The sequence below is a fragment of the Tinamus guttatus genome, unplaced genomic scaffold, assembly GCF_059628265.1.
Source record: "Tinamus guttatus ecotype Peru unplaced genomic scaffold, ASM5962826v1 Tinamus_guttatus_pri_ptg000227l, whole genome shotgun sequence".
NCBI classification, from domain to species: Eukaryota; Metazoa; Chordata; class Aves; order Tinamiformes; family Tinamidae; genus Tinamus; species Tinamus guttatus.
This window is the reverse complement of record NW_028288761.1, coordinates 2,487,002-2,507,656: the sequence shown is the minus strand read 5'-3', so window position 1 is coordinate 2,507,656 and position 20,655 is coordinate 2,487,002. Positions and strand designations below refer to the sequence as shown.

The 20,655-nt window shown below is 45.5% G+C and overlaps 1 protein-coding gene across 2 annotated transcripts in view; it reads right to left on the bottom strand.

The window, feature by feature from the left end:
* Positions 1-20,655, bottom strand: part of CCDC50 (coiled-coil domain containing 50) — a 37,673-nt gene that overhangs the window by 7,955 nt on the left and 9,063 nt on the right. For both annotated transcript variants that reach the window (XM_088525536.1, XM_088525535.1), the window contains exons 2-5: positions 11,808-11,870; positions 10,541-10,670; positions 6,025-6,115; positions 3,020-3,137 (exon numbers count right to left, since the gene is read on the bottom strand). In XM_088525536.1, the coding sequence (XP_088381662.1) occupies positions 3,020-3,137; positions 6,025-6,115; positions 10,541-10,670; positions 11,808-11,870 (402 nt within the window). The remainder of the gene's footprint in view (positions 1-3,019; positions 3,138-6,024; positions 6,116-10,540; positions 10,671-11,807; positions 11,871-20,655) is intronic.

Genomic DNA, 20,655 nt, shown 5'->3' with positions numbered 1-20,655 from the left:
CTCTCCTGACTGTGGGAGAAGACAACCCACGAAACAGCACATGGGAGGAGAGCGGTCAGCGTGGTCCCATGGATGACAGCACCAGACAAGCACAAACTGTCACCTCTCCATCAGACCCAGGAGCGTCAGGGCCCACACACACTCATGCAAAAACAGAAGTTAGACTCTGACTGTAGAGAGGTCGACAGAAGCTTAACGGCAGGATAAGACTTGACAAAACCTGAGCTCCTGACCTCAGCAATGTTGGTGAAATAGTTGTTAACTAGGCAGCTTGGTCGGGTTGTTTCCTCTGCGCTCTCCAAAAACGGGAGAAATTTTCTTTGGTTTTAGTTTCAGTAAAAGTGACACAGCTGTAAGAATGCAGCAGCCTGCCTCCATCCAAGCTGCTAATCCATTTGCTTTCTAGTCGATGCATTTGCTAAGAAAAATCGCTGCACAGAATGAAATATTATGTCTACAGCAGCTTTTCAGAGTGAAGACATATTTCTGAGAACAAATTTCTCTGAAGCAGAGGCTGATTTGAAACAGAACTATACAAAAACAAGTGGAGTAAATTCCATCTAAAAATATTCATAGGAGATTTCACTGCACATGGATTGCATTCTGTCTTGAAAAGCAGAGCTATATATTACAGTCATCCAGATTTTAGAAAAAAGGAGGGAAAAGACAACAGGGAAAAAAAATCCTTTCAATTTATGCTATTTACATTTTTTTCCTCTCAGAGCCAACAAAAATACAGGCCATTTAAAATTCATCTTGAAAACAAATCTGTTTGACTTTTATCCAGAATAGGATTTTTTTTTTTTTTTTTAAAAAAAGTCAGGAACTGTAGGAATAACCACAGCAGTTCCTGTTAAGCGGTGGGTTTTTCTGTTCAGTTTTAGATCACTGGAGTGACTGACTGACTTTATTTGTTACAACTAGCAAAAGATTGTCTGGATGACTTAATAAACACCAAATATTAGAGACTAATTTTCTGAATGGTACCAGCAAGTGCCTATAAACCAGCATCCTTGAGAATTAGTTCAATTTTGTCATTAAGAAAAGCTCAATAAATACAGTGATGGAGAAGGAAATGAGAAAGCAAAGCGTGGCTTGGGACGCAAGGCTGTGTTGGGAAAGGACCAGTGCAGGTAACATAACCATGCCAGACAGTCTGAGCAGGAAATCTGCTTTTGGGGAATCCCGGAGTGATTAAGTTTCCAGGCAGGTGCCAGTTCCTGTGATACCTTCCGCAGGGACAGTGTAAACACTCCTTATGTCCTGGTGTTACTCTCTCCAGCAGCACATGACTGGGTGAATATAGAAATATTTTTGATGGCACAGATACTTCTGGGAGGAACTTTGCCTTCCTCCACATCTGTTTATCTTCTTTTTAAAAAATGGAAAATTGGGACTGCTCTGGAGCCACAGCCCTAATCCACACTCCTTCTTGATATGGCTAAATTTGCATCAATGTAAAGACAGGAGCAAAAAAAAAAAAAAAAAAAAAAAAAAAAAAAAAAAAAATGGAAGGACTCTCTGCTTTTAAATTCACATGTAATGAAGATGATCCAAACTAAGGATACTGGAGCCTACTTGAATGGTGCTTAAGTACTTAAGAGGTTCCAGATCAATGTACCAGACAGCCTGGTTATCAAAATCCACTTCAGTCTTTTCCGTTTTTTAAAGGAATGGTAATCAAAAGCAATACAACTACAAAAAGGTAGAGAGCTTTCTACCTCACCTTCTATATCACAAATTATTGCAAGAAGAAAACTTAGAGCCATATCACACCCTTCTCTCCGAATCCACACTACAGTTTAGGTTCAGAAAACCATAGGTTTTTGTCAGTTTTTTTTTTTTTAATATATATAAAATATCCATCCTATTCTCCCAGCCCTGAACAGCAAGACTACTTCCTATGGTTTATTTTTTTTTTCCTGGGGACTTGCTCCACTTAATTCTGAAAATCAGGGGAGGGATGGCTGTAAGGCTCCCAAATTCATGTCTTTCTCAGCTTTACACATGTGGTAGAACTCGTATCCATGTAGTCCCAGCTAGTTACTGTTCTGCACTTTGTGCTGTTGGTGTTCTTGGCCACCACTGATCTTTCTCCCAGTTGAGTCTAAAATACTCTATGTGCAAGTTCAAATAAGCACAGTTAAAATCACCAATAGCAGGAATGCTAAAGTGAGAGGTTTGGTCTCTGTCTTGACAATCTGCTAATCAAAACCAGCCTGTTTCTTCCCCGCCACATGTTTTCTGAAGAAAGAACAGAAGAACCACCACCAGCAAAAAGCAAAGCAATCCCCAGATTGCTCCATAATTAAACACACTCTAATTGTCTCTTCCCAATTTAAAAAAGCCTGCATTAGATCATAAAAGCCTCCCAAAAGAAAGCAACGCAGCCCTGTGGGTCATATCTTTTCCACAACATACAGTACCAGATGATAATTACAGTGAAGATATCCTGTGGAGATGGCCTTGTTATTCAGTAAGTCACTCAAAGCCATTGTGCTGATTTTAGTTCTTAGATACATACATGCAAGGAATTATTTCTGAAAGCTGTTCCATGAACCAGAACTTATTCCTTTATGCTCTCGCCAGTACCAGCATCACAGATGAGCACCCAAAACCATTTCTCTTCAAACACAAGCGTGGAATCATATGGCATTTCTCCTTTGCACACTTGCAATATGCAGTATATTATGCATAGTATGCAGTAATAACCATGCCTTATATAATAACCATCTACTGTTTTCCATAGGCCCCTTCCAAACATGTATGCATGCATGTGCAGGCACATATACACACCCCACTTCTATCCCTTAGGCCATCTTATAGGACCCTTATAGGATCCTATCTCTCTCCCACCCTTCCCAGCTCTTCCTGGTCTAGCACAAAGTCTGATCCTGACCATTGGAAACTAATGCACTATTACAGTGCTCAGCGCAGAACTGCAGGAAGTGTCCCAGACTGAGATGCCAAGTTTACCTGTATTACCATGATTTCAACCCTTTATCAAGAAGAAAGTTACCTCCATTCTCTGAATAATAACTGTCTTCGTAGCCTGGGTGTCCCTGGGATTCCGGGTAGTGCTTCTTGCGCTTTTTTTCTTCCTGCAACTCCTTTTGTTGGAGGAGACGAGCAATGTCCTGCAGAAACAAACACTCATTACCTTTCCCAAAAGGACATGTACAGATTCTTTTACTCAAATACACGTGTAAAAATCCTGATAGGTTAACTTCCCAGACTTGATGATGACAGGGTCATGTGTCCCTTGCACAGGAAATCTGCATAAGATCTGCATAAATTAACAATCTTTTTTTTTTCCCTTGTTTGCTCATCCTATGTTCTTGCCCTTAGTCTCATTTGTGGCAGTGACTTGCACAAATTAACTACCAGTCATGTATGCAATCTTTACCTTTCATTGCATGTAAGCAGGTTGTCTTTCTTCCTTTCTTCATGCTTCCATACGAATACATTTTTAGGCCTGCTCATCCCATCATTGCTGCCAGGTTTTGGGCATTATATAATCCTTATAATTATAAATCATAAAATCACAACCCTTCCCCATTATATTTGGATGCCTTCTGCATAAAAGCAGCAACTTCTTTTTATGGATAAGTTCTGGCAAGACGTTTTGCTCATTGCCAGCTGTACCCCACACCCCACGTGCAGGAGGCCTGTAGCTTTCATTGTTTTGTATCTGTGCAAAACGCTGCTACCAGGCCACTTTGTCACATCTGAATGCAACCCCTCTGTGGAGGGTGAGTCCAGCTTAGGCACCGATGCAAGGAGCATCAGCAACCAGAACCTGCTCTCACCAATGCTGACCACCAAACTGTGAATCACATAAGAGACTTGCAGGTTCCTATGCCAAAACAGTCTCCATCAGGTTCCTATTCCACCTACACAAGACTCCAGAAAACCTCAATGGTAAAAGAGGGCTGAAGGAACTGCATGTACAAACCTGGTCTTTCAGCAAGGCTTTGGAACTTACACAAGTGAGGTACTAAACAAACAAACAACAAAATAATCTTCAAGCTGAGGACTTTTCTTACTAAAAGGAGTTCCCACAAGTCATGAACTTGCTTCAGAGGGGCTGTAATTTACAGAAGCTGTAAGGTGCCAATAGGGAAATGCATCAATTTGACAGATGAAGACTGGAGTGAAAGAAAATTGAATGGGATCTTAGGAAGAAAGCACAATGCAGGGGTGCTGCAGGGGCTGTAGGCTATTTATCTTCTGTAGTAGCTTTGGCAGAAATACTGTCAAAGAGAAAAGCACTCCATTTTCCTAACTGGTTTTCCTTTGAGATGACTAATGACTCAACAAGGCCTAGCAATAGGAAACAAGCCCCAAGGAGCTGTTTATTTGGGGACCCAAAAGCTCATGAGTCAGAAGAGAAGTTTTGGAGCTAGGAAGAAAAGCTAGAAGATAACATCTTAGGATATTATTCATTTAAGCCTCCTTAAACTTGAGCTGGCCAAGGCTGACAGATGGGGAAGACACAAGTTCAGTTGCTGTGAGCTAAAGCATAGTTGATCACCTAGCAAAAACAACAGCAGAGATGAGTTTTAGCCATTTGATTCCTAATGCCACCAGTGGACATAGCTGGAAAGCTGTCCTTCCCCTCCAGGAGTTTTGCAGGGAGTCAAACCTTACTGAAAATATTTGTAACAGCTCCAAAAGCAGCCACTTTGGCCCAGCTATGGTGCAATGGAAGTATGTTTCATTAGACCTACAGACCAGGGTGAAAGACCTCCCAACCAAGAGCAGAGCCAGATGAGGCAACAGAAACAGGGAAGTCAGGTTCAGAAATAGGAGACCAAGGAAGGGGAGACAAGATCTCCCAAGCCACCCTGTCGAAGTACCAATCCAGCTTCAAAGACCAAGCTTTCCTGCACTCCCTTAGCCTGGAGACTCCCTCCAACTCAATCATTGTTCCTTCATTTAAGTCATTAATTAAGCTCATTAAGGTGAGCTTGTAATGGAGGCTAAGCTCACTTAGGAAACAAACATCTTTATACATCCTCAAAGCAGAGAAGAAAGTTGCTGTAGTGGGCAAGGAAGCCACTCATCTCTCTGTGCCCAGGTTTGCCTTGGCAAACAGAGTAGCAAACAGCTTCTCGAGTGGCTGTGCATGGAAAGTGAATCTGCAGGTATGAAAAGCATTACTGAAATGCAAAGTCAGAGCCAACACCCTCCAAAACATTGGGTGTCTGCCAGTATTAATGGACTTTGGATAGGTGTTGAAATACAAACTTATTCCAGGATTCGGATCAGACTTAAACGGTAACCAGCTTTGTAAAGGGCCTGGGGACAACACAGGCTCTAAAACAACAACAATGAAAAAATCCCTTACCCTGGCTAAGTTAACCTCTTCTAACGAGTAGAGTAAATGTATAAACATATAAACTTAAGTTCTGTCTCTCTCTTGAATACAAAATCTAAGCCTGGCACGATAAAGCAATCAACAAGCCAAATCTTTTGAAGGTCATCAACAGACCAGGGCCACTGACCACCCCAAGGCAGCAGCAGTAAAACCATTCTACAATTGCAGGAGGACATCTGTGCTAGCAAGAAACTGCACTTGCACCTGAAAAGAGACTTTCAGAGTTCATAGGCTGAAAAACTAAATTGAAGTTGAAAGAAGATAAAGGAGAAGCTGGGAGTTGATGAGTAGCTGAGGGTCCTGCTCAAGTCTGAAGCCACTAAGAACCACAGCAACCACAGGCCAGAACTGTCCCCAAAGCAATACATGTCTCCCTACATATGAGAAGAAAATTCTCGGGCTACAGAAGCAACTACTTCCCTACTGCAGACCTCTGAGCATCTCAACAAGCCCTTCACATTGCTGGGCCCCTGGCATCCAAAACCTCCACAGTGCAGCATCGCTCCCTGCATCGTTACTGTGTGAGCAGCGAGAACCAGGCTTGGCACCACGTAAACCACCTCCTCGGGCTGATGACTAGGAGATGCCTGCACTGACACGGTCAATGCAAATAGCCCTGCCAACTGTGCAGCTTTAAAGGTTACCTCGTCTTTTTCTTCTTGTCTGCGTCGCTGCTCTGCTTCAAATACCAGCTTCACCTGGATCTCCTGAGCTATCTCGCAGTCCTGTCGTTCCCTAGGAGGCAAAGAGACAAGGATTATACACAGCTGAAGTCAGACATCAGCTAGCCTGGAGACAGGGATAAAGAGAGTGACAGAATCCATCTGATTTATGCACAATAGTTATTACTCAGTATTACTGCAGAGTGTAAGAAACCCTCACCAGCAAGCAACCCTCTGCTTACTGCTAGACAAATATAGAAAAGATGTGTCCCAAAACATTCATAAGTGAAGAATAAAGCAAGAGCAAGCAGATTAATAGACAGCTTACTAGAAGAAGAGATGGTAGCAATAACATATGGCAGGCCAAGAGAACGGGCAGAAGTCTGCAAACAACGACCTACTTCTGCTGAAGAGTTTTTGCATGCAGAGTGTCAACAGAAGTTTGGGAGAAGGTTAAAATAATTGTTTCTGGGCAGCGGTTTTCCCAAGAAAGCCAGGAAGGAGAAAGTGAGAAATGCTTATGGGAAAATACATTAAATAGGCCAAGCGGAGGCTGGAGGTGGCAGTTTAGTAATGAATGAGAGATCCCGCTGAGCTGGGGCCAGATAGAGAAAGCAGAAGCAGTGCAAAGAGGCAGGAGTGACACAAGCTGAAACAAGAAGTGAGAAATCAATCACTGTGGTGCCCTTATGGATGCAGGAGCAATGCACAATTGCATTACTTGGGGACAGCAAAAGAAATACCAGAGCAATTAAGACACGAAATGAAAGTTTTGGCAGCGTGGGTAGACAGGCAGGGCTATATTTCAGAAACATGACGTAAAAAGCATCTGCAAGAACTGTGCAAAGCTCAGCTGTGTGCTCCGAGGGGAGCAGCCCAGCAAACAGGCCTGAAGGATGCGCAGGGGTTACCGGCTGGCTGGGGCACCAGTTCTCAGCTTGAGCTGAGCAGGGCACAAATGACCTGGCAAATCTGAAGGCAAAGGACCAGAAATACTGGAAGCAGGACAGAAATAAAGAAAATGAAGACAGCAAAAGCAGACTTTTTGTACTGAAACAGAGAGAAGTGGCACTGCTGGAAGAGACAGCAGTAGAGCAGGGGCCTTTTGTTTTGTAGGAAGTCAAGGAGAAAAAAAGAAGCTGAAGGAATTAATAGATACAGGGTTGGGCAAGGGAGGAGGCCATTGCATCAAAAAGAGGTTTTAGACAAGAAATGCTACCAGAGAACATCTAATCTGCCAGTGGAAAAGAACACATAACAGGTTGGAAAGGAAGGTTCCTTATTTCCATTAACTGTTTCTTGGAATCCTGCAATTGAGTACTGCATGCTGTTTATATCCCCTTCTCTCATGAATTTCAGTATTTGTAAGGCTGGAGTTATCACAGATCAAATAACTTCAGATATCAGTTCCTCCCACCAAGTTAACAAAAGCTACAGTCAGGAAAAACACAAAAATTTGCCAGGCAGAGACCAGCTCCATGCCCAAAGGCACAGAGACTCTTACAGCAGCAGATCTTCCATACAAAAAAAGATCTTGGCAAACTCGGTCCAAGCCAGGAATCACAGTCCCCAGGAAAACTCAGTAGCTGAATACACAAGTCCTGGGGAATGAACTGTCAGCATGCCTCAAATATGGGACTCCTTATGACCCCAGTCTCAGAAGACATAAATCCAACTAGAAAATAACTTAGAAGGATCAGATGCATCAAAGTGCTGCAAGTCTCTATTTCCTCCTGGCACCTGTGAGCAGAGCTAAGGTGCCAAGTTCACCAGCACCAACTGACTTGCAAAGTGTTTAAAATACATCTCACTGCAGAAAAACAAGACACCGAAACAGCTACTCATATTTTACAGCCACGGCAAGAAGGTCATTGCTTCTTCATGAACAGCAGAAAACGGCAGAAGCAATTCAAAAGCAGAAGCATTTTCTTGTTCCTGATGGCATGCAGCTGGAATACACTGTATGAAGCTCTTTCAAAACCACTGAAGAGCACAAGATTATATATTGGGGGGAGGGGGGCTGCTGCTCAGCATGTAATTAAATACTGAGACTTGATTAGTCATTCAACATAGGCTAGTCTTTCAACTTGACTGAGCAGAAGCAAAACCTCCAAAGAGCTTTTACAGCTCTTCTTGTCCTTTAGTTTCTTTAATGTGAACTCAGGTTCCTATCAGGTCACAGAAATCAGCCAGAGCAATATAAATGTCACCATCCCTAAACATCACACCTACGTGTCCTTTACTCCCGGGCAGCCAGGAGTACTGGAGTGTCAGGGAAACTCTACATCAGTTTAGTAGTGAAGAGGGGGGAAAGAAAAAAAAAAAAAAAAAAAGTAGCATAATTGGAAAGTTCCCATTCATGTTGATTCTGGCAAATAATTATTGCCAGATGCAGAGAGGAGGAAAAAAAAAAAAAAAAAAAGGGAAAAAAAAAAAAGAAAGAAAAAGCGTGTTTCAGTGGATTGTTCAGAGGAACTGCTCACACCAGCGCAACAGAGCCGTCGCAGCACCAGGAGCAAAGTAAGGAAGGAGAGGAAGGAGCATCATTCTCTCATGCTATTTCGGATATTCATTTCAGCATCCTTGATGCTACTATGCTTGGCAGTGTGCAAGCTGCTCAGATGCGAGAGAGGCTTTTACTGGAGCATGAAAATAAAGTGTGGTGCTTCCAAGAATTATCAGAGAGAAAAGAAAAATCCATTTTCTCATTTGTCTTCATAAATTCTTTCTTAGGGAATCTAGGATTTACACAATAAAAAACAAACAAACAAAACCTCACCACCACAGCTACATGCAACTCCCCACACGTAACCCTGAGTTTGGAGAGCTCATTCATGCTTCCCATTTCTAAAGTGACTACCCTGATCTGCTTCTTTATTCCTCCATCGCCTTCCCATGTCAAGTTATTCTAGACAAAACTGAAAGCAACTGCAGCGAGGATCATTCTGTTGCCAGAACACACTGATCTTTCACAGTGAAGAGACAGCAGGAACATACAGAGAATTAAGGAAGAAAAAGATCCAGTTCCAAGAGGATGTCTCCAACTTTTTATTGATCTTGCATAGCAGCTCATGCTTTGAGGAGTGGAACTGCTGCTGACACAACATTTTGCATCAGCAGTTCTGCCTGTAACCTGGATCACAAAGTTAGCAAATCCCTTTCAGAAAATTCTACAAGAGGAAAAATTGTTTCTATCAAAAAGGGATTTTCTCTGTGATACAAATACATTTTGTTGCTGTTTATATTATTTGTTGCTGTTTATTTCGCACAGCTAAATGCTCGCTAAGACAGAGCCAGAGAAATATAGCACAAACTTTAAAGATCCATATGTCTTCTCAGCGCTGCCTGGCTGTGCTGGTGACAGGGAAAACAGTGGCTGATTTGTAACATCCCAAGCTCCAAATCCTTTCCCAACAGTCCCTTTGAAGCCAGCCCTGTAGCTCACACATCTGCACTCCAGAGCTCTTGCACTACATTCTTGCATGTGTCAGATGAACCACCCTGGGTCCCTCAGCAGGACCTGTGGGTGGCATCTGGGAGCAAGAGACCAGCCAGGATACAGTGCAGCAGGAGGTATGGCCTGCCTTGCAGGTCCTACATCCACCAGAACCCCATTAGAGGACAAGCTACTATCTGTCCTTGTCACGCGATAGAGCCCTGCCACCTAATCCCACTGGTGACATTGCATGAAATGCAAGAGACTGAGGAAGACACAAAAACAAGAAAAGCAGCAAAATCAGCTCTTCAAGAAGCAGCCCAGTTTGGATTTCCCGTCCTATGTTTCACTTTGAGGGTCACAGTATGCAGAAAGCCAAAAAATGAACTATGGAGTTAGATCTGCCTTGAGACCTTGAACAAACCAGCAGCTGGGCAAACCAGAGCATTTATTAAGGATCTTCCCACAGTTGCTGCTGAAGTGGGTGCCTGCAGGAGGTTGTCTGTCCCCAGCACTAGTCTCACCACCTCCACCATGAGAACAGAGGCAGGAGCTCCCCTTCCCAGCTTGCTTCACCCTGGAGTATTTGCAAGCACAAGCAGCGACTTTCAGCTGGTTAGTGCTGTGGGCCACCAAACTGCACTGTGCCGAGTTCCTCAAAAGCACATCATCAGGTGCAATGGAAATAGGCCACTATTAAGAGATAATTCACTATGACATTGTGCATTTCAGTAAAGCACAGTTCCTTCTAAGCCCTTCTCAGATCTTAGCCAGGCCAAGCCCAATACAGGTGGCCAACAGTTACCCCACTTTGGGGAAATGCAGCAGAACATGAAAACTCCCTTTCCACGGTCAGGCAACAGAATCCAAGCCAGGGCTGGCTGTCAGGCTGGGTGTCAGGGCCACCAGCTCCACCCTGTCCTCGTTACTCCATGCTGGAGAAGCTAACACCAATACTTCTATAGCAAATGATACCCAAAGGGAAAACAAAACAAAAGCAAAACAAAACTGAGCAGCTTATTGCAGCGCTCTGACCGAACAGGAAGAGCGTTTCTCACTCACAGGTCTTTTTGGCGTTTCTGGATTTGAGCACGTGCTTTCAGATCCTCCTCCTCTTGCAGTTGCTTGGCCACCTGCAAGTCATGTTGCACTAGACGATTACGCTGAATGTTTGTCGCCAAGTGATGCTCAACTGGAAAGAAACAGACAGGAATACCCCAAATCAACCTACAGAAGTTAATGGTGTGAAGAAGACAAAGCAAGTGGGAGGGAGATCCCAGGCTGGAAAGGAAGACACCGTTTTCAACAGAAAAACACCACATAACATCTCTAGAGCTGGGGGAATTCTGAACTGACACTGCACTAGCAGCTCGAGATTGCTTCCACACTGACGGGGGTGCACATTAGCATTTATTACCAAAATAAGATCTGCACATCTTAATCACATCTAGATTTATCGTGAATGTTTCTTGGACCTTATATTTAATTTTCAGGCCACAGAAAATTATCTTAGATTAAAAAAAGCAGGGAAGGAAAGCACCCCCAGAGGCCACTTGGAATGAACTGAATTTGAACTACTGCTATGAAACCTTCCCTAATTTGCTCTCAAGAACCTCCAGGGATGGAGCTCCTTCCCCCACATAATCAGTTCCAGAATCTCACCACCTTTATATTTAGCAACAGAGCAACTCAATACTAAAGCAAGTCCTTTACCATACAAGGATATTGCCTGCAAGGAAACATAGCTACAAGAGCTGCAGCCAAGACCCAGCTTTATTTCTGTGGTCTCAGGTTCTAGCAGCAAGGACACAACTTCAGCACAAGCTGCAGCTCAGCGGAGTAGCTAGAACAGCATTAGAGCCTGGTGCCAGGAGGTACCACTGGTCTTGGCACCTAGTTAAGCAGGTTATAGACACCACCACACCTCAAATTGCAGTGCAAATAACCCAGCTAAAAGATAAGCATATAAAAAAATCTCCAGTTGCTTTGGAAAGTCTTAACTGTGCCAGTCATTTCTAAAGACTTTGCACAGCGCTGAAATCTCACCTGCACTCCCACGAGTAATTTTACTATCAACAGCATAAGCAAACATAACTCTAATGGATATCACAAAATTGAATCACTGAAATGCAACTGTCCCTAGGGCACAATGTGAGCTGGGGTAGAACATATGAAACAGCGTTACTTGACAGTGAAGATGGGAAGAATAATCAGGGTGTCAATAAAAAGAATGAAATGAAATAAAAGCAGGGAAGATTTTTCTTAGCAAAAACAAACAAAAATAAATATCTTCCAGGGCAAGCGTGCTCCAAAAAACACTGTTACTTACTCTCTTGCTCCTGTAGGTTATGGGCCAAGGTATGATCTTCCAGAACAGCAAAATCTCGACACACTGTGTACAAAAACAAAGACGAGAGAATTAAGATCAGAAATAAAGAAAGCATCTAAAGAGATATTGGGGCATAGGGAACAATCAAATACCCCTGATGCTCGCTTTTCATCTGCTGACACCTGGACTCGTGTCTTTTGCCCCTCCTGCACTTGTGGCTATATGTGCCTGCACTTACTTTTTTGGCTCTGTTTAACAAACCTTCTCCACTCTTCCTTCTACCTCAGGTTTGCCAGCTTAAGGCCAGCAGGTCCCACAGGGCAGCTGTATCAGACCTTCTATACAAACACCCTGTATTCACTCAGCCAGCTTTTCCACCAAAGCCCATCATTAGTGTGTCCAGCTAAAACCCATCTGAAACATTTCTGCCAAAATCATCAATCAAATTAGCCTGGCTTCTCCTTCCAGCCACTAGCTCTCACTGTGACTTTCTTTGCCAGGTTAGAGAGCCTGACAATAGCGTTTTCTCTGCACCAAAGCACGTGTTCACCATCAGTACGTGACCAAGGAGCTGAGCAGACTAAGTTCCATGTCTCTTACTGCAAGACACTACTACGGGCTCAGGAATTTTACAGTTGTTCCCCCTGCCTCCTGCAAAGCTTCATCGGCTCTTTAAAGTGCAAATGCTGGAGGCCAGCCAAGAAGCCGCCGTTGCTCTTGTGAGCGCTGACGCTCCTCCGCGGGGCTGCCAGGAGCCAGGGCCAGGGACCACGTCCCTCTGCTCCACGTGGCACCGGGAGCTCTCACTGCGGGGCTGCGCGTTCCCCATGGCCTTGTCGGGGCCACCGCTCCCCACGACACAGATCTCCAGTTTGCCCGTGTTCCTCGTGCCAAGCTCCAGCCTTGTCCCGTTTGTGTCTGTTGGAGCACGTTTCATTTGAAGTGACTCGAGACAACAGGCAGAACAGAGAGCTGGAGAGAGCAGTTTTTGGGTCATTACAAACTGCTTTCAGCAGCAACTTTCTGTGTACGCTGAAGGAGGAAAGTATCAAATAGCACCGGGACCAGGAATGATTGCTGAGGCATCACACCCGAAACACGTTTTAACCCATCTAATGTATCCTGGCAGTGCGCACAGAAGTTGCTAATAGAGAAAGATAAGTTACACAATTTCAATGGCTTAAACATAATTTACAGTAATTGCAATAGGTAAAACTTGCAACCTGAATTTGGGTCTGTTTGACACAATCCACATTTCAAGAAATTACTTTGGCTGGTAGCATCGCATTTCCATGTTCTAAAACAGAAACAAAACCCCCCATCAGTTTTTCCAGGGTTTTGCCATTGTTCCCAGGACTCTTCTTCCCCAACGAAAGAGTTGCAAGGCAACTCCAGAATAAACAAATCACAGAAACAAGGGGAGAGAAAAAAAAACATGCTAAGCTCAACAGCTAAGAACTCTCAAGACCCCGAGAAGCAAAGGAAACCTCCTTTGTGAAAAAATAGGCCCAGAGCTGACCTGGAGCTGCGAGAGGAAGGGGTGCCCTCCCCAGCACCAAGACCGGCTGCGCGCACGTGTCCAGTCCAACGCAAGGAGCTGATACATTTACTTTTTAATTCCGAGAAGTGAGCTGTCAGATCTCCAAACTTATCCTGAGAACTAAAAATAGCTTCTCTTTTCTCCAGCCAAATGAATACACACACAAAACATTGCGGCATTGCTGTTCCTTTTTACAGACTCCTGGGCGTGCAGAAAGGCCTCGCTTGCTCTCACAGTGTCCCAATAGCTGAGGGAGATGCAGCCTTCCCTCCCTGTGTGCAGCTGCAACCAGGGAACTTTTGCTAAAAAGAGCTTATTTTGTTCATGAAGACAGTTGTACAAAGCTTTTATCAGCATGGTCAGCAGAACCAAGTCCAAGAAAGGATTTCTGCAAAGATGACATCGTAGCAGTGCCACGGTGAAGCATTTGGAGTGCAGACATCTCCAAAGGAGATTTCACACGTCTCCTACCCAACACAACCACAATGCAGTTTCCTTGAAATAAAAGTTGTATTTTTACATAATCCCATCTCCTCAGTAATTTTTGAGGGAGTCCAAGGACTACCAAAATATTTTCAATGAAAAAGCTGATTCTTGGTCAACTAAGGGATTTCAAAGGAAGAGGGAAAAAAAAAAAAGAAAAAAAAAAAAAAACGAAAAAGCACAGGAAAAAAATGCCTAAAATTTGGTAAGCTCGATTTTCTTTTTCTGCCCATGGAAACTGTCAGTGGAAACATGGTTTTCCCACCTTGCAAATTCCATTCTTGGTGAAAAATTGTTTTCTGTGTAGCTGTTCTCAATCCCTACAAGAACTAAAGCCAAAGAAGCCAAAGCAAAGAGCTTCACTCAATGAATAAGGCATCAGCCCTTTGCATTACGGGCAGGGATAAGCACAGCTTCTCAAAAAGACACACCAAAAATGAGCTGGAGACAAACTAAACAGGAAAGGGATGAGCTCCGTTTGGCACAAGCCTGAAAAAGGTATATTTTTACAAGTGCCTGCCACTTTCACACTCGAAATGTCCAAGGAATGCTCTCTCCACACTGCAGGAAAACCCAAGAGTTTATTTTTAACTAGTTATGATAGGCACTGGGGCAATAAAACACAGGAGCCGTATCAGCAATGTGGCAGGGACACACACAGCACCATTCAGCCTTCCACTAGCACAGACACGTCAGCTTCTCACTGACCTGAGAATAAACCGTGACCCATGCCCCGAAACTGCAATATAGGGTCCTGCTCGGCACCTCTGTCACGCACCACATTCCCGCCTTGTTCCATGGGAATTTAAAGCAATGGCACTGAAATATCGAGACTAGAGAATTCTGCACTTGTTTTTCCTGACTGTGACAAACCGAACTGCTTAAAGGCACCCAAGAGGGGAGTATGTCCTGCTTGAAATGTATGGCAGAAAGCAGAGAGTTGTGAAGTGCTTTAAAAGCTGCAAGTGTTTCCCCAGCCGCTTCCGTTTCTCCCTGAGGCAGCAACCCTTGGGGAAGACCAGGGTTTCTCTTTAGCGAAGCCACAGAAAGAAAGCGAAAATAAACCCCCAGTCCCCAGAATGTACGGAAAGCATGAGGGGAATTCATGAAAATATTCAGCATCTGAGAAGACGTAACATTTCCATCACGGCAAAGCAAGGGAAACACCACAAGGAAACGAGAACACAGCTGCACGCTCAAGATGTTCCTGTGCATCCCAGCACCTTCACTGAATACCTAGAGGAGCTTCTAACTGCACATGTTAAGTGGTCAGGTAAATGTTTTATTATATTCAACAGAATTCTTGGTTCTGCCTGGCTGCATTGGAGGAGTGACAAAAGGAAGACAGGGCTAATGTGTTCGGTGACTCGGGCTACCAGCCCTCACTTCAGGCATAAAGCAAGGAGAGGAAGGAGCAGCAGGGCAGCGATGAGGACAGAGATCCCAGCAAAACCATCCCCTAGTGACTCACTGTAAGTGTGCGCAATTCTGGACGGTGCAATTAGGGTTTTGTTGTTGCTTTTTTTACTGAAGCTTCCTTTAAAAAAGGAAAGAGAACGCAAAACTCTAAATAGCATTGAAATACTTTCAATGGCATCTGCATATAAATAAAGAAAACAAAAATAAACAAAGAAACAACAAAAAGCCCCACATCCGTCAGCCACAGAACTGAGAAACACAGAGCTGAGTTTCAGGAATGATGCTATTTACCCCTGTGTGTCACACAGGGTGCCTGGTGTTCAGACACATGAAATTTTCTGGGATCCTCCTTTCTCTAGACAAGAGAGGCACATGCACAGAAAGGTATTTCAGTTTTTTCAGGGTACTTTCTACCCACAGCCAGACACTTTTAAGTATTTATTTGGGAAAAAAAAACAGTGTTGGAAACATGTGTGGTGTGCAGACAAGGAGGTGGGAGGGCTGTGGCGGAACATGCATCCTCTCACACATGCTCTTCCCTCAGTGGTTTTGCACCAGTCCCAGAAAAGTCTCATCTCCTACACTGAGCTTCATCCTAAAAATACAGCACTGATATTGTATCCTTTTTGATTTGTGGGTTGCCACAAGCTTTGCAAAGAAAGCATGGATCACTCTAAAAACATCAAGTGCACATAGTTGCTTCATCTAGCTGGTCCTCCAGATGGTACCTGCGTCTCAAAGATTAAGACACCCATCTCCAACCCAAAAAAACCCACAACTTCTGGTCCTTACTTCCCATGGACCACAGCTGAAAGTGCCATGAGCCACAAAGCAGAAATCGTGATTCCCGTCTTGGCAGTTCTGGCTCCTCGGGCAGTCTAGGTCACCTGTAAAGCAGTGCCCGAGCGGCAGGCACACACAGCCCAGGGCAGCACCACGCGCCTGTCATGGCTCTCGTCCCAGAGCCGCCTGCTCTAGCTTGGACACGTTGCAGCTGCGCGACACCCGGACCCAGTGCAGCACCTACCACCAACTGCCCTGTTTCTGCATCCGCCTCTCTGGGGCCGAGCAGGAACGGAGCCAGGTTGTCTGCCGGGGCAAAGCCCTAAGGACAAGCCACTGCCGGGCATGAATTAAAAAGCTGGTGTCTTGATCCTGTAACTATTATCCCACAAAGTTTCAGTACAGAGGGAGGGAAAACGGGATGCGCGCTCGTGATGTGCTTGCTGCAGGGTGGAGGCAGAGGTCAGGCTCCCGAGCGCTGGGACTCGACCGTGGGTTCCCAAAGGGAACGGGGCAGCGCAGGCTCCCGTGGCAGCAGCAAGCCGTGGAGCTGCTCACACATTGGGGCCCATTTGTGCGTTGCTGAAGAAACCGCTCGGCTGTGCAAACACTGTGTTCAGGGGCTCCTCGAAGCCCGCGCAAGGACGGCGTGAGCGCACAGTTCTTGCTTTGTGCTGCTCAAGCCTCTGGCAGGACACGAGGCACGAGAAGACCTTTCATCATCGTCAGAAACTTGGCTGGTCTGGCTGCCTCTGGCTCATTTGAGCACATTATTCCCGAGTGCTGTCGGCATGAGAACAATGCGCAGAGGAGGATGAGAACATCCTCTTCTGAACACGATGAAGGGCTGTCAGTCGGCCAGGTGGCAAGAGCTGGAGGACACCTGCGACCCCCTGGCAACTTTGAGGGGCGATAGAAAATGCAGAAGCTTCCCTCAAGACTAGACCCTGCGCTTGTGGCATTGAGTCAAGCATGACTGCAACTGCAAACGAGGCCAAGAAACCAGCCCTCCTTCCTTGGAGGCACACATCCAGCAATGAGGTAAATGCTAAATAACTGGAGATGTGCACCCTTTCAGACCATGCCTGACCTTCCGAAGCCAAGCTTCATCTCCCTTAGTCCTCCTCACCCCAGGATACTCGGTACCAGCTCTTCTTTGCACAGAGTTTGTGCTGGGAAATAGGACAGCCCAAAGACAACGGAGAAACTCACAATTCCTCTTTCCCAAAAGGCTTCATATTGAGGGGGAAAAGAGAAACCGATTTCCTTATTTCCTAGCTGTGTGTCTACAAAATGAGTTAATGCACATTCCCTGCTGTAAATCGACTGGACTTTCCCGTCTCCGGGCCCTGGCAGAGAGCCAGCAGATGGTCACGCAGCAGCAGGGGTGCAATCGGAGAAGCTGCAATTGGCGAGGCCAACAAAGCATGAAACGTAACAAGAGGTTTAGGAGAGCCCGATGAAGCCAATCTGCCTTGCTGCAGCAGGGAGCGGGCCTGGGGCAGGCACTTCCGGCACAGCTGTGAGCTAAAAAGAAGAAAAGGAAAAAAAAAAAAAAAAAAAGGAGAAAAAAGAAGGCAGTGTGGGAAGGCCAGGCACTTGCACAGCCAGCGGAAGCGCCAGCAGGAGAAGAGACTGGCAGGAGCACAGCTGGGAGCATCACCCTGAGCAGCAGCGTCGTGCTGCAAAACCCTCGCAATGGCACGAAAGAGGCAGCTCCCCTGCTGCAGGGATCCAGACGAGAGGCACTCCTTAAGCTCCCGGCATGGGCTTTTGCGCTGCTGGGAATTAGCCTGAAAGCTGGTCCTCCTGAGCAGGGCTGAAGCAGGGCCCTGCATCTGACACTCCTCAAAGCGGGGTTCCCAGCCCTGTCCTCCTGGCTGACTGCGAACGTCTCTGTGTGTAACTACTTGGCCAATAAGTATCTATGGGTCAAATTATATATGTATACACGCACATATATACACACACACACACACACAGAGCCATCTGCCTCACTAGCTTCCCCCACCATTACCTCGGCTTCATAACATTTCTAACACCAAGCAGCTGTGAGACAAGTGAGGTGACCACAACAGAGAAGCAGCAGCAGCCTTGGCGGTGGCTGGTGTTATTTATATGTACAAGAAAGCGGACAAAATCGTAGTGTGCAGGAGGAAGCAGCGCGAGCACGCGCTGCCTCTGCAAGGGGCCAAGTGCCCCCGGCTTCTCGAGCAGCAGTTGTGCCCCCCAGCTCCACGCACCGCGCTGGCTGCCTGCACTCGGGCCACGTTTTCACATCAGCCAAAGTCTGTGCTGGTTGACACTGCCCTCCTGCCTCGCTCGGGGACAACCACCCCTGCACTGCCAGCTTTGCTCCAGCAGCATCATGTGCTGGATAATGGACAACATAAACTAGAAGGTGTGAGTCATGCTTAGTTCAGAGCATCTGCAGTTCCTGAATCCCAAAGCGAAGGACAGGAGGGAGGGAAAAGAGAAGAGAAAAGACGTGACACAGGAAAATACAGTTTCATCGGCTAGAAACCACTTCAAGGCCCACAAAGCTGACAAATCAGCGAGGAATTAAGCTGAGTGCAGCAGGTGCAGTCTTGTTCAATCTAATGGTCTCAGGAAGATGCTGAGTTACTAAAAACTTGCAGATAAAAAAATGCTGAAACTTCATACAGTTCCCTATCAGCAGGAGCTGGTCAGGCCACTCCAAACTAGCTAAGTGCTCCAAAATCTGCCAATCCTTTCCCTGAATTAAAGCTAATCTGAGCGAGCAGTCACCCAACTGGAGGCAGGAAAGCATCCAGAGGAACATCTCTGGAGGAAACCTGCAACTTGGACATTTCCTGCTCGCCTCCAGCCAACAGCGAGCAGGGCAGTTCTGCAAGATAAGCAGTCTGACCTGGCCACTGCTCATTTCCTTCCTGCTTCTCCCACTGCACCAAGAGGCTCCAGAGCTCCGCAGGGCGCACAGGCGCTGGCTGGCCAGGACACGTCTGGGCTCCAGCAGCTCGAGTTGCACAGACGGCATTCCTGGGACCTTGTTCACCGTCTACAGCCGGTGCCAAGGAAATCAAAAAGCTCCCAGAGGGAAGGAGAACATTGCCCCGAGACGGAGGGCAGCGCTGGGCAGGGCTCGGCAGCCTGGGGAAGAGAAAGAAGGTTTCTGCTCTGCAACCGCAGCCCGTTTCGCACCACTGGGAGCTATGAGGCAGCACAAAGAGGCTGGGCAGCCCCACTGGGGATCAAACTGCAGGGTCGTGGCCCAACTCTTCATGGGCAAATAGCCCCATTAAGAAACATCTCTGTAGAACTGGAGTTTTATTGGCAATCTGGGTGCAGAAGCTAACAAAAGCTTGGGATTTGGGAAGGCGGTTATTCTCTCTGCTCTTGAGCTAATGCTCTGAGGTCAACAGCATATTACAAAACAGGTTTGTTTCTGCCTGTACCATTGTCCAACAATAAGTTCTCAGCAGTCCAACTAATGCTTTAAAAAGAAAAAGAATACATATAAATATTTGTTTTGGAACCAATTCTCAGAGACTGAGTCTATATCTTAACCTGCCTTGAAATAGAAGTCTACAGAAATCTCCCATCATGAAACGCCTTCTGTTTAGCATTTTCACTTCTGTAAATGTGCCTGCAAACTGTACTGTAGAACGGTCCTCCAACCAAGATAGCATCTGCTCGAACACCCCAGGGCATTGTATGGTATAAACAGGAAAGGGAGATGCACAAGACTGAAGAAAAAAAAAAAATACCACAATAGACCTCAAGAGGTTATAGAAGATCAACTCCCAACCACGAAACCTGATAAAGTTTATCACTGTACCTTTATTACAGAAAGTGGCCATCATTTTTATTATTAGATAATTGCACCCTATATAACTTGTCCTGCAATGTTTCTTCATAGCTGTCCAAAAATAACTCTTTCTTAATTCCTAGGCTTAACACAGCCCACAGGTCAGCAGTGCTAAAGAAAATAGTGAGTTGGAGTGTTTCAGACTTGGACATTGATGTATTTGAAAATGGGTTTGATCCTTGATCAAGAGTATTAGCAAGATATGCTTTCAAAATTCAGCCCTTTGAGGAAGGCCCAGTTCGGTCCTGGATATGAAGCACCTGAAGTGCAGGAACTTCTCAAAAGAAATGAGTCCTGTAGTCAACATTGCTGCTGTAGTTGCTGCCTGCTATTCCAGAAGCGCTTCCACACGGAAGGTACTGACCATATACACTATTTTGTCACTTTAAAGCAGAAAAAACTACGACGTTAATGTACATGAGCCCCTTGCCATTGCCTGCCAGGCTCAGAACACAACTTTATCTTCTCCAGAGCTCCTTCTTGAGCAGCCCAGTGTCCATCAGGATGTACAGGACTGCATAGCCCCAAAAGGAAAAGGTCACTCATGAACTCAGCCATGGCACCATGGACCATTAGCAACACTCACATGGACAGAGATAAAAACCTCAAGGCAGATACTTCACCCGGATGATTCTTTAGTTCGACATGACAGCTGGATAGCAGACCCCAAGTAGCCAAATATTTTACCCGGAATATTTATGACTTAGTTCAGCCTGTGTGCAGAGTAAGTTGGTCTTAACAACTACAGAGAATAAAACTTTCCTCTGTAGTCA